The 13,860-nt window shown below is 42.6% G+C and overlaps 1 protein-coding gene across 1 annotated transcript in view; it reads right to left on the reverse strand.

Moving 5' to 3' along the window:
* LOC146783965 (clustered mitochondria protein homolog) overlaps positions 1-13,860 on the reverse strand; it is a 288,789-nt gene that overhangs the window by 143,404 nt on the left and 131,525 nt on the right. Inside the window, 3 exon segments of the mRNA XM_085634433.1 lie at positions 3,385-4,079; positions 7,378-7,470; positions 11,076-11,223. Of these exon segments, the coding sequence (XP_085490559.1) occupies positions 3,385-4,079; positions 7,378-7,470; positions 11,076-11,223 (936 nt within the window).

Consider the following 13,860-nt stretch of genomic DNA (forward strand, 5'->3'; position numbering starts at 1 on the left):
CAGTGTTGGTGCTGGTGCCTGTTCAGAAGGGCATTGGAGTAGGCCATGCGCCAGTGCATGGCCGCATTTCTCTGCACCTTCCTCCCGGTGAGGTCCATTCTTCTGCTCTCCTTGTCGGGAGGCGGCCCTGAGGTAGCCGGCACATTGGCCCTCTTCCTGGCCGTGGAAGCAATGATGGAGTCAGCTGTGACTGATCCCTTGATATATGGAGGATCCTGTGAAGAGTGCTTGTACTTCTTTTCTGTTCTTGGAGTGATGGATCTGCAAGTTCCGGGCTCCTTGAATGCCTCCTTCCCATGGTTCATCACGCTTTGGAGCATGGGGAGGAACTGGCTCCTAGTCTGGATGGGGAGCAGTGTTTCCAGTAGAAAGTCTGCTTTCTGCTTTTCCTCGTCCAATTTCACCTCAAAGGCCGCTGCTGCGCTCCTGACGACCATGTTGTATGCTCCAATGTCGTCTGGCGGCGAAGGCCTCGAAGGATATGTCTCCACGGGCTCTTCGGGACTCTCGGCGTCTAGGACTTGCCATTCCATCTCCTGAGTCGTCGACGGCGCCGAGCCGTAGATCGACTGCTGCTCGTCTTCTTCTCCCTCATAGTAGGCTTCCTCCTCCTCCTCTTCAGGATCTCTCGACAGATCTTCGGTGTCGAAGTCCTCCTGTTCCTCGACCTCGACGACCTCGGTCAGCGGCCTTACTGGGATCTTGTACTGTCTCATTTTTTCGTCGAACTCCTTCTTCCACAGAAGGATACTCTCCATCTCCGCCTCCAGCCTTCTCTTTTTCTTCTCCATTTCGGAGGCGGGATCGGCGTCGAGCGCTGGTCTCTTCGACGGAGCTTGCGTCGACGCGGCCTTTTCCTTCGTCGTCGGGCGGCTCACCTCGAGGCCCTGCTTCGACGAACCCTGCTGTTCGGCGGGCTTCGGCACCTTGGAGTCCTTCTCGAAGGATCCGCCGGGCCTTTCGCCCTTGGATCCACTTGCGGTCGTCGAAATTTTCGGCGCTTGTGTTCCTTTTGAGGACTTTGACTCTGTTTTTCGAGAGTCACTCTCAGATTTTCGGGGCCCTTTCGGGGCTTTCGTACTCGAAGAGTCTCCTACCTTGTCAGGCGTTTTCTTATCGGTCTCTGCGACCGTGAAGACGTCGGGTCCTTCGGCGATGTTGTCCTCATCGTCGGTGGAGAGGCCCAGCTCGTACAGCGACGGGGCCTTACCCTTGCCTTCCATGTTGAAGTTGGCTCTTCTCTGCCTTTCTCTCACTCGGAGCGTCTTCGGCGTGAAGACGGCGCAGGCGTTGCAATCCTTGCTCACGTGGTCGATCGGCAGGCAAAGGTTGCAGACTGGATGCTGATCCTTCTGCGCGTATTTGTGGTGGCAGTTACGGCAGAATTTGAATGGTGTCTTGTCCATTGCGCTCAGAGTCTCTGAGTGCGCATTTTCCAATGGGCGTCGAAGTTTTCGTGGAACTCCACCTTCTTCATCGTCCAAGCTGTATGTTCTTCTTCTCTGTAGTCTTGTATACTTTCTCCTTCGATGAAACTCGCGTATTTATCTTTTCCTTCGTTCAAACTCTGGAGCTTCTCGATGACGATCCAGACCCAACGGCGGAAAAAAGAATCTGAAGATGGCGCACCCAAGCTGGGACTTCCGGACCCAACCACAAGATCGCGGAATAATGCACAGCATAGTGAATCCAGAAAGATTCACGCTGCAAAAGTTGTACCTTTCTGCACATAAACAATCACCACAGGCATCCTTGCAACATGGCGCAAGGGTACCTGTGCTCGTGCTAGGCATCTTTTTTAGTGCCAGTGCTAGGGGAAACGTATTGTTGCGCCATATTTTTGTAAATACGGCACATTACTACATTAAAAAATTTACGGTGCGCAGCATTACTCATTTTGGAGTAACACCACGTTCTGACATTTTATTGTAAATATCGCCTTACTGTCTTTTCCCTTCTGGCAATATTGATCCTCCCCTCCCCCCTTGTCGTGTGCTGAGACATTGGTCAAATAGCAGCCAGCTTGCAAGGGTCAATTCGAGGCAGAGGCACACACTATCTATAGTCATGATGGGGATTTTCTACATCTCAACACTAACATTACACATTGTCCGACATAAACATTATATCGGAAGTATCTTTTTTAAAACTATTATCCCATTAAATGTAGATTTTCTATTATTAACATCAATTAGGCAATATATTTGTAAATATTATTAAGGAGATATTATTTATGTAAGTCAATATTCTGACTGTGAGATTTGGGTACCATAACCTATCATTCGACACCAAAATTCAGATCCCAGCACTGTGAAGGGCCACAAGATTTGGCCACCAGGTAACCACCCATTCCCACACAAACGTGGCAGCAATTCCTGCTTAAAAATGGATACTGTCTTTCGAGGTAGTTTGCACTGCAGTATGCCTTGGTGCACAAGAGATGAAAGTCAGTATAGGACTGCTGGTTTCCACCCAAGAAAATGTGCATATGGCAGCCAGTTTTAACAGTATGTTGTTTTCCAGTCTACCTGATCCACCTCCTAGATGGCCAGATCACTCACAAAGAAACAACTCGTCTTGACGTACTCTTCCGCCACCCATGTCTCAAAGCCTTCATCTGATGTTGAAAAAATGACCCTAGGTTTTTGCTCACATCCTCCCCTGCTTTCAAAGAGGATCAACGAGGTACAAACAGAGCCTCTCAATGAGAGTGGAGAGTAACTTGCACACAGACAGGAGTACCTCAACCTGATCGAGCAGCTTGTACTCACAGGAAAGAAGCCAGAAGAAGAACTGACTAAAGCAGTATTGAGTACTGTGTCTTAGATTAATACAGACCAAGGCCTAATGCCTTTCTACCCTTAGGTTTTGAACATTCCATGCAAGGCAGGGAAGACTGAATAGAAATGAATACATAAATACTGACAATTTGGAAGGAAGATGAACAGATTTAATGCCCATTAGGGCATCACAAAGACAACACCTTTTCATATCTTTCAAGAAGACTGAAGTGGAATAAAGTTGTATTCTGCAATGATGTAACTGCCTTGAAAAGCAATTTTCAGTTTCCACTGCTGGTGTTGCACACCTGTTTTACTACAAAAATATAGAATTCAATATGTTAAAATATTTTCGCATAAAGAATGCCTATGTCAATTTTTAAATGTGATACAAATTGGTCAGGGATATGTTTATTTATTTTTTTCTTAGGTAAACAGGGTCAATCTGTAATGGACCACCAGAGTGTTTCTACTAAATACACACTAAGTGAAGTTCACTTGGAACCAGGGGTCAAATGGGCATTAATCAACCTACAGTTCTGCAAATGGCAAAACACACACACACTAATGCATCCAATTTATTAGAGATACACTCAAGACTTACTTGTATTGAACAAAGCTCTCCATCAGTTCTGGACGCAGACAAGCAAGCTTGTGCTTGTATGCTCTTGGGAATCTCATCTTGCGGCATTCTTTGGGCATCTCCTCTCCATCCAGAGGCAAGAAATTCAGATCAGGAGGAAAGGTGCGGAGGAGATCGAGTATATAGTGGCGTCCATCATTACCCACAATTCCCTTACATTCGACAGAAGAGCACAACACCACCTCCTCTTCCTTTTCATTTAGAACTTTGTGTTTCAAAATCCTTAAGGGCTTGGAAGCTTTCTGTAGTAGCGTGAGATACTTGGAATTGGAAGAAACAGTTTTTCCAAAGTCTATTGAACCGTAGACCACACTTTGGTCCTCCTTGCGGTCTAAGATTCCTGGAATGATAGACTGCGCTGTCACCCTGTGTCCTCTATAATCTAAGACCACAGTCCCTAAAACATAAAGTTCATCAATGTCCAAGTCACTGAACACCTGCACCCCCATAAGGTCGTGTTTAGCAGCAACGTGTGCTGCATGATCCCCACCAAGCTCTTTATAGTGGTCCCGCACGTCAAAGCCAAGGCTGAAGAAAATGTTGTTCCAAATGAACATTTGCATTTTAGGTTCTTCACCAGGGTTGATTGCCATGATGTTACCATCAATCACTGCCATAGCCCCTCTGGTAGAAGCGGCTACATAATCCGAGTTAATCTAGGAGAAACCAAACGTATATTAGTAAAGCAGCACATGATCAGAGCCTTTATTTTATATCTTGCATGGACGAAGGCTTCTTTCAGAAAAGGAAGGTTAATATAACGTAGGTTTAAACTCAGCAAGCTTATTCCTACTACTAATACATCTTTAAATAGGTAATTTTACTGGCTGTATTTTGCCAATCATTGCCTTTTTACACATAAATGTTTAGTTCTTACTCTATGAGAAGATCATCACTTCAGAGGCAGGCAATTCTATCCTAGTACTTAAGTGAGTGACCTTCTTGCTGAGTTCTCAGTTTGCTCTTCCCATTTTTCTCTGCTCACCTCACACTCCCAACAACCATTCTTTTCTTGCATCACAGGCATTCTTTCTTCTTCTCATCTTTCCTGGAAGTCTGTCACATTGGTCACAGCCCCATATATTTACTTCGGGGTCTGCTTTCTGCACTGCAGACTTTCCACACTTCCTATTGCTATATTATTGTGGAAGTCATTACATTTCTGTGAAATTATTACTGATAATATGACTGCTGAGCATGAAGTGGACAAACTTTATCGACCATGGAGGATCCTGATCCTCCTTCTCTTGAGAGTTCAGGTTAAATGGGTCTATTACAAGCGAGCCCAACGCGTGGTGTCCTGTATGAGCATCTAAAAATGATTTTATTTGGTTTAATAAACATTCCTATCAGTTCCTTGTTCTCTCTGTATACTTGGTAGCACTTAAATCATGGCTGGGTTTAGGGCTAGACCCTAGTAAGCAGCCCTACAGGTTGTTGATAGACAGGGGTCCCCAATCCTCCTAACTTCACAAGTATTAAATGTTAACAATTGTCATAAAAAGAAAGGGGTGAAGAAAGACAGCTTCTTCTATGGTTGTAAACAATCCTTGCACCAGCCCTGACAAGCATAGCAGCCTACCGAAAGCAGAAACTATAGTTTGGCAAGTGACAAATTACTCACCATGCCTAGCCCAAGGCAAAAGAAGCATTTATTTAGCACCTGCTAGTGCAGAAGGAAGCATACAAAAAAATGGTCAGAAAACATTTACAATATACAAACATGTACGGTACGTATTCTGATATGTAGTGCATACACGCACTCTACATTACGTGTCTGCATTATCATGCCAATAAAATATTGTATTAATATTTCAATGGCCTTGCAAGCGAACAAGCTTGGGACCTTAATAACTCAAACACTGCTCTCTACCACTGAGCAACATTCCTTCTGGATGAAGGAAACACCAGAGGAATCCGAGTAATTTCGGTATCTTTGTGTTACTCTTTTGAAGCAAAATTATTGAAAATTATGCGATTACACCTGTTTGCATAGTTATGAGCAGTCTGGCACAACAGTCCTTCACGGGAGCACAGGAACAACACATGTTTTAGTGCACGCAGCTGCTGCCTGCTGCTGTTTGTGTTCTGTTGCACTAAGTGCTATTTTCTTAGTCAAAACGCATCCTCAGGTCCGTTTTAGGCACGAGGGTGCATTTTGCAAAAAGAAAATTGTGCTAAATGCTGGGTTACGCTCCTCACGCATTTTGACTTAAACCCCCATAGCTTTCCTGTAATTTCACATAAGTACGCAAGTTACAAATACATCGCTGTGACCCGACATCAGTAGGTCTTTACAAGCCTTTTCCTTCAGCATGTTGAAAGATGCTTTCACATTGAAAGAGGTGGCAGAATAGTTGGTCCTTTTACATAACGGCCTTGTATGTACAAGTAAGAGGAAAGGTAAGTCTGATGGAGTGACCATCTCCGGTGCATGCGAGTGCATTTGCCTCATGTGCCCTGTCTGCTGAGACTCCAGAATCATGGCCGCAGGATGATGTTAATGAGGTCTGACTGCCCAGATGCATATATACTCCATTTCATACCATGATGCTGCTCTCTGTCTTTTTGTGTGCATATGGGATTTGTAGAGTGCAAGCCTAGTCAGAGACAAAAGCAAATACTCATTCAAGAAGTGATTGGGATGGTAGCAGGATTCTGAGAGTGGAAGTAGACATTGTGTTGGAGCGTTCAATAAAGGGGTGTGTATTGAGCTCTTTCCTAAAGGGAACAGGGTTTTGATAGTCCTAATGGACACAGTGATGATTCGATCTTGGGTGCCTAAATGGAGAAGACTTGTTGCCTTGTTTTAATCTTTCTGGCGCTTCTTTGTCCTGGCTCTAGGTGTGCCAAGAGCCACCAGAGGTTGCAAACTTGTCTGCCAGACAGGCGGGGGTGCTGGTCGTGATGGCTTTGCAGATTATACAGCTGGTTTTGAAGGTGTTGCAGGCTGGCAACAAGAACCAGGGGCGTTCCATCAAGGCGGGCATGCTTTTCTTATATCTTCTGGCCAAGTAAAATGATTTTGAGGGTGTTCTGTGCGCCCAAGTGAAGGTAGCATTGCACGCCTGGGCCTTTATGATGGTAGACAAATAGAACGCATGTTTTACATCATGCAAGCGCAAAAAGTTATTAGATTTGACATGAATTAACTGTAACATTCACGATGGCAACTAGAATGAACCAATGCAACAAGGCTTAAACAAGCCTTAAAGAAAGATAAAACAGGTAACATAGTAGAAGGGCTCAACTGTATGTAAATCAAATTGATAACACTGCCTTCCGACGTTGTGAATCATAGACTGTGATGTTTGACTCCCTGTAAATCCGCTTTCCTCTGGGTCAGCTACCTTTTGAGAACGAAACAGACAGTCTAAACACAGCAAATCACTAATAGGAGTGAAAAACTAATTTCATGCTTAAAAAAAAAAAAACATCAGATACTTTTTCGTCTCGCAGTCAAAGTTTTTAAAAGTGCAGAAATTAAATAGGAGAGAGAATTTCAATGGACAGAACCCGGACTGCAAATCTTGTCTTTCCACACAAGAAGTCATGCACTTGTTTTCAAAATGAGCAATACAGATGTCCCCTTTTGTTGCATACTAAACACAAGTTATTTTTTTTAATGAAGAAAAAAAAATTAGAGTGAAAAGAAATGCGGCCTGTTCGTTGATAAAGGTTGGCACTGCACACATCAAACCCGCATTAGAAGTTTATGATTGCTTCTGTTAAATGCTGAAAACTTCTGAATAAATCACCGTAGTTCATGAACAAAGGGAGCAAACATTTTTTACTATGAAAATAAATATATAAAGATGCGACATCATGCTTCCACAAAAGTTTGTTTCCTTACTCAGCAGTGCTCTAGGATGTTTATGAGTTGGTTTTCATATACTATAATGTGATAGTGCAAGAATGCGGTATTTCTTTTTCTTTCTGGCAGAGTGGCATTACCTTAAAGGTAGCTCTTTCTCTCAGCATTTGATCTGCTGGGCCGAGACGGGGCAGCTCTTTCGTTGTTTGTAACTCTTCGTTCCAATCGCGGATCTGCAACCCAAAAGAAAGAGGGCGGTGAATATAGATTTTCCTTGCATATGCAAATCTGCTGTCGAATTTAAATATTAAGATCAGGTAGATCTGACGCAGTCAATTCGAAAATCATATTCACTTCCCAATCGCGATTATCATTTTCATTTAAACTAAAATTATAGGACTGAGGAGATATAGTATCACACACTAATAAAACAACGACATTCTTTAGCAAGGCCTTTAAGCGTATTAACAGTGGCATCATTGAATTTATACATTTTATATGCTATTGTTATTTAAATGTATTCAGTGTCTGTCTGACTTCCTCCCTCCTGATTCGATTGAACCTACCTAAGCCTGCAGGAATAGTTAGTTAGATGACAGAAGCTCATACACAATACTGGCCAGGATCTCCCCTTATTGCAAATATCCACATTTTTATCATTTCAGAATTAATAATTGAGACCTAAAAATGTAGATCAGACTTAGACCAGTATTATGGTCTTGATTTAGATTTGTAGAGGAAATTATTGTCAGCATTCCTCTGCACTGCCAGGCTTCTCCAACGAGTAGTTTGTGAGCTACTGGTGGCTCTCCAGCTACCTGTAAGTAGTTCTCCTGTGTGCATCCTCGCCTACTAAATTGGAAGCTGTTGCTTGGTTGAATTATTTTAAGTATACCACATTGGAAAGTGTGTTTGAGACAGAAACGTTTGAAATTTCAGAACTCACCAGCTAATGATTGAAGAAAAAAGGTTGAATTTCCCATAAATATTCAAAGCTGATATTTGAGTGTTAAGTTGTGATTCTTTGGGAAAACATTTTACTATTATTATTACTTTGGTGCTAGGCGCACCGCAGCTATGGCTGTTATGTATTACCAATACAGAGGCAGTCCAAATTGATAAACATTGCCCTGGCAGCAATTCCTGATGCACTGCTCATAATCTTGCAAATGGTGGCCACTAAATTAGTATCGACTTATGTGATTACTAGTACAATACTAATATTAGTAGCTATGGGCAAATGCCATTGAACATAAGAACCTCTTACTACAGAAAAGGTTGGAAACCCCTTCCCTAGACCATGTCATGGCTAGAGATAATACAATTCATAGTATAAGATTTAAAAATAAATATAATATGTACATTAAACTTCGACCGGTGTCTTAGAGGTGCATAATTTGTATCTTCTATTTCTCAAGAATTATTCAATATTTCGAAAAATGTATGACCCCATACCAGATGAACTGAACAAACCCAAAATAATCTGTTGATCTAGAAACCTAACACTTTTGTTTAATGTTGCAAATAAGACACCAAAAGACATGCAATCCATGCTTTTTTAACCATAGGTTAAACCAATGGGCAGGGCATGTGTAAACCTGGCAAAATGACGATAGCCATAATGTCTTGCTTGTTACTGTAGCACAAAGATTTAAGTATTTTTTGTTACATAGTAATATTACCAATGCAAATTAGTCAAATTACATTATTGTCAAAATAATGAAATAATATAGTCATTGAGCTGACCGTAAAAAACATGCAGCTTGGAAATTTAAAAAACAGCATACCTTTTTGGTATTATTATAAAGATGGGTCTTAGGTTTTGATTTTTGCCATCACCAACAATGTGCAGTAAGTATATATTGAGTGGTACAAAAGGGGGTGGTGATGGGCGGAGCATCAGAACCAATCAAACACTCACACCCAGTCAACAGATCTGGGTTTGATCCATCACCGTTCTTTAGCCCACTCTGCCACCCCAGTTCAGACATGGCCATATGCAAATCAGTCTGACCCTGTGCCTCATGGGAACAGTCCAGCCCGAACTGCCAAGCTATGTCTTCCTTGGACTGGAAACAAGCTTCCTAGGACCGGTTTCTGGCATTTCAGCCGTCTTCAGACATTGAGTCCCTTGCTCACTTTGCCACTGGATTCAAGCAAGCCTGGCTGAAGACGGCTGAAATGCCAGAAACCGGTCCTAGGAAGCTTGTTTCCGGTCCAGGGAAGGCATGGCTTGGCAGTTCGGGCTGGACTGTTCCCATGAGGCACAGGGTCAGACTGATTTGCATATGGCCATGTCTGAACTGGGGTGGCAGAGTGGGCTAAAGAACGGTGATGGATCAAACCCAGATCTGTTGACTGGGTGTGAGTGTTTGATTGGTTCTGATGCTCCGTCCATCACCACCCCCTTTTGTACCGCTTTGTTCGCCATAAGTTGGCAGGGTATGCTCAGACGTTGAGTCCCTTGCTCACTTTGCCACTGGATTCAAGCAAGCCTGGCTGAAGACGGCTGAAATGCCAGAAACCGGTCCTAGGAAGCTTGTTTCCGGTCCAGGGAAGGCATGGCTTGGCAGTTCGGGCTGGACTGTTCCCATGAGGCACAGGGTCAGACTGATTTGCATATGGCCATGTCTGAACTGGGGTGGCAGAGTGGGCTAAAGAACGGTGATGGATCAAACCCAGATCTGTTGACTGGGTGTGAGTTTTTGATTGGTTCTGATGCTCCGTCCATCACCACCCCTTTTTGTACCGTAAGTATATATTGAAGCATCAGCAGGCACACAATGTATTACTTTCTGAGTATATCCCAGTTACAATCATTACACTGTTTGCATAAATCCCCTATTAGAGCACATTACAGTTCACAAGCCTACTTTAGTTCAGGGTCATTACAGAGTTCACGTCATGTTCCAGTTAGTACAGACTGGCATCTATGTGATGCTTGGATAGGACATATTGCAGTTTGAATAAGTGCCATATTATGCCCCCACTGCACAGCTATCAACAAGGTAGCTAGCACCCATTGGCAAGTTCCAAAATGTTAAATGTACCAGCTAATTGCACAGTTTCCATTATGGAAGCTAGCACAGAATATTATTTCCAATGTACCTTAGATAACATACACTTCCATCTACACAATGGTCCAACTAACACTCATGCCCCATTCCTGGGCACTTGCTTCAATTCATCTACTTTTCCCTATGTTCCCTTTAACTTCTCCCTCCCATTCCCCAGTCTCACTACCATATAGTTTGTGCCAGCCAGGAAGGGAGGCCCCAATCTCCAATTTAGTGGGATGGAGGCATCTTGGTTGTCACCTTCATCCTTCTACCGAAAGAAACAGTTTCCTACTGAAGCAACCTCTGCCACCAGCATGATGTTTGTACAACTGATTAAATAAGTTACAAAAGTCTGATTCCACCCCGTCCCTATTAGGCCACGTGTCCCTTGCTTATAATGGTGGGCTCAGATGAAATCATCAGTGTGTATGTCTGTGTTTTGTACTGATGGCAAAATACCGCTCATTGCCTTTGAGGTTTTGGGCAGGGGATAGTAAGTACCACTGTTATTCACTTTCTGTGCAGACGGTCACTCTACTTGACCATCCATGGACTAATCTTCAATGGTGATCAATTATTAATGATTATTAATCAATCTCCTATTGATTTCCATAGGACGCATTGTAAGGCAGAACCACTGAGGTGTTCAAAGTGCTGACAGATCTCAGCATCAAGTTGTTAAATGTCTTGAATATCTGGCATTTTATATGAAAATGGGCCCTGGGTGGCTTAATTGTGAATAGCATCTCAGTGTAAAACAAACATATTCTGTGAAGTACCTGACCAGGGATGTGCTCTTCATAGCCCATTCGTGACGTGTAGGCATCTTCGGCTCTCACGCAGTCAATGAAGTGATTTGTGCAAGGAGCAGTCCAGCTGTAGAACTGAAATGGAGTAGCAATTCTCTCAAGTGGATGACGATGAACTCTGTGTGTTTTTTGATAAACAAGACAGAACACAACGTATCAAGGTAAAAATCTTACAAAACTTGTGATGAGACCAACAGGTAGCACAGAACAGCATTCAAACATCACACTGGTGTCAAACAGTAATGCATTCAGGTGAATCTTCAATAATAGTGAGACTCTTCTCACGTTTTCTTGTTACACTTTTTCCCCACTTTGACTATTTGCATTCACCTTTGAACTCTCTTCTAGTCACCTACAATGTTTCAATTGCCTAACTTATTCCCTTTGGCTTTTTGTCACTCTTTTGGTTAAGGAAATGATGTTTGAGATCTCTTTACTTAGTAATCAACCAAAACACCCCTTGCCCAGATTGCACACAGGAACGCTGCATATTTACAAATCGAAGTTTGTGTAAAAGATATTGTTCTTGTTCATATGTGGGTGCACTATAAGCAACTTCTTTAATCTTGATAGCTTGTCTTACCCTTTAATATTTCAAAAACTGTGCTCCAGGCAGTTGCAAATTTCTGATATTTCTCACTTAAATACACAATGTTTTTATATTAGTATTATTTTTTGGGCTAGCAGGGGATAAAATGGTTTTAAAAACTTCTTACATTTGATGATCACATCTATTGTTTAAATTTATTCATTTGTGCAACTCTTATAAATGCTTCAAATTTCTCTTGAGAAAATGTACAAGTATTTACCAATTTAACATTCAAATCTATGCAATTCAACAATAAACAATTATGACTATGAAAACCTACATATATCATTGCTGGCAGTAAGCGGCTAGGGAACAAACGTTATGAGGAAGAATAGTAACCAAAGGCCCTGAATATACATGTAGAGGAAAATTCCAATCCCTCCACAAATAGGAGGGTACGCATGGATCATAGTTCCGAGTTTTGAGTTCAACACCCCACCCTTGCAATTTTCTTCTGGCAGATTTCGTATAACGGGTCAAAATCGCCACAATTTTTCATTGAAAAATGTGTAGGATAAATCCACCACAAGCAGAGTTTGGTGTGGTAAACATGATTCCGCCTATCATTTTCTATTTCCCCAGAAAAATTTGGAACGGAAGGCATTTATCGCACCTGGTAAAATACCTCACATAAGGTAATGCTATGTATGAAGTGCAGCAGATACCTCCCCATTTACATGCAATTTTTGTTTGGAAAATTTTGTTTCCATGATGATCTAAAGTGTTAGACAAAATATAGAGTGAGGGTTGGATTTAAGATGCATCCTTAGTTGTTCATTGATGACAGGCTCTCTCCTCAGCAAAAGCACCATGCACAAGGCAATATGTGCTTTATGTATGAATAGTTTAGGGGCGCATCATTTGCTACTGTGCTCGTGGGGAATACATCTAGATTCCAAAGAATGAAGGAGGTCTTCAGAGGAGATGTAGTAGGCTGCAGTTTTTGCTGGAGAGGGAAGAGAATAAGGGGAAGGAAAACGAGAGGCGGTAAGTACAAGAAAAGAAGGTCAGTTTAAGGAAAGAAGAAGATGAAAGATAGAATGAAATGGAAGAGAGGTTGAGAAGAAAAGAAAGAAATGAATCAAAAAAGATGATCTGAGGATACATAGATGTGGTAAAGCAAAGAATGTGTGCGGAGGGGGAAGACATAGAAGAGAGATAGGGAAAGGAGGTCAAGAGAGACCAAGGAAGACACTAAGAGGGAAGAGAGAAAATGTGAGGTGAAAGGCGGAGAAGTGGGTGAAAGATGAGTAAAGGGGAAATGTGGAATAATGGAGAGAACACTTTCAAAGTGAGTAGATGAAGAGGGGGGAAGGCAGGGAGAACAGGATAATGGCAATCATGATGAAGGTAAGGATAATGAAAGGAAGAGAGGAAATGAAGGAAAAGTGATTATGTTTGGGTAGTGATAAGAAGAAATGGAAATAACTCAGTGACAACAGGAGAGGGAGATGGAGACAGGGTGAAGGTTATGAAAGTGGAGGGTCAGGAGATGATGATGATAGGCAAAGGAGGTCAATCAAGCAACAGGAAGTTAGGGGTGTGGAGAAGGGGAAGAAGGTTAAGAAAAGAAGAAATAAGTGTGAACAGGAAGAGCAAGTGAGGGGAGAGAGGAGATATAGGCAAGGAGAAATAGTGAGGTGAAATTAGGCAAAATAACTGTGCTGATGAAAACACAAAGCATGCCAGTTCTTTGGGCTCTACATACTAGTTAGCAGATGATTATACCAACTGCCCAGCATTTCCCCCCAGACAGAAATGTCTCAACTGAGACCTTCAGTGGCACAGAAGTGCCATTCTTCACCCAGCCTCTAAAGATGTGGCCTCTGTGGCCTTCTCCCGATCAGTGGTTTTATTCACTGCTTTCCCAGCAAACAGCTGCAAAAACAACAATTGATGGACAGAATGCAGAACAATGTCATACATTACAGAGATCTGTTCCCATGAGGCACAGGGTCAAGACTGATTTGCATATGGCCAGGTCTAAACTGGGGTGGCATGGTGAGCAAAAAAATGATGGATTTAACCCAGATCTCTTGACTGGGGGTGAATGTTTTGATTGGTTCTGCATTCCGTCCATCAATTGTGTGTCTTTTACTTCCCAGCAAACAGCGGCAAAGCTTCGGGAGACATGTTAATCTGCCCTGCAACCACAGCTCAGTATAA

This window comes from Triturus cristatus, chromosome 11 (genome assembly GCF_964204655.1).
Source record: "Triturus cristatus chromosome 11, aTriCri1.1, whole genome shotgun sequence".
Taxonomy (NCBI): Eukaryota; Metazoa; Chordata; class Amphibia; order Caudata; family Salamandridae; genus Triturus; species Triturus cristatus.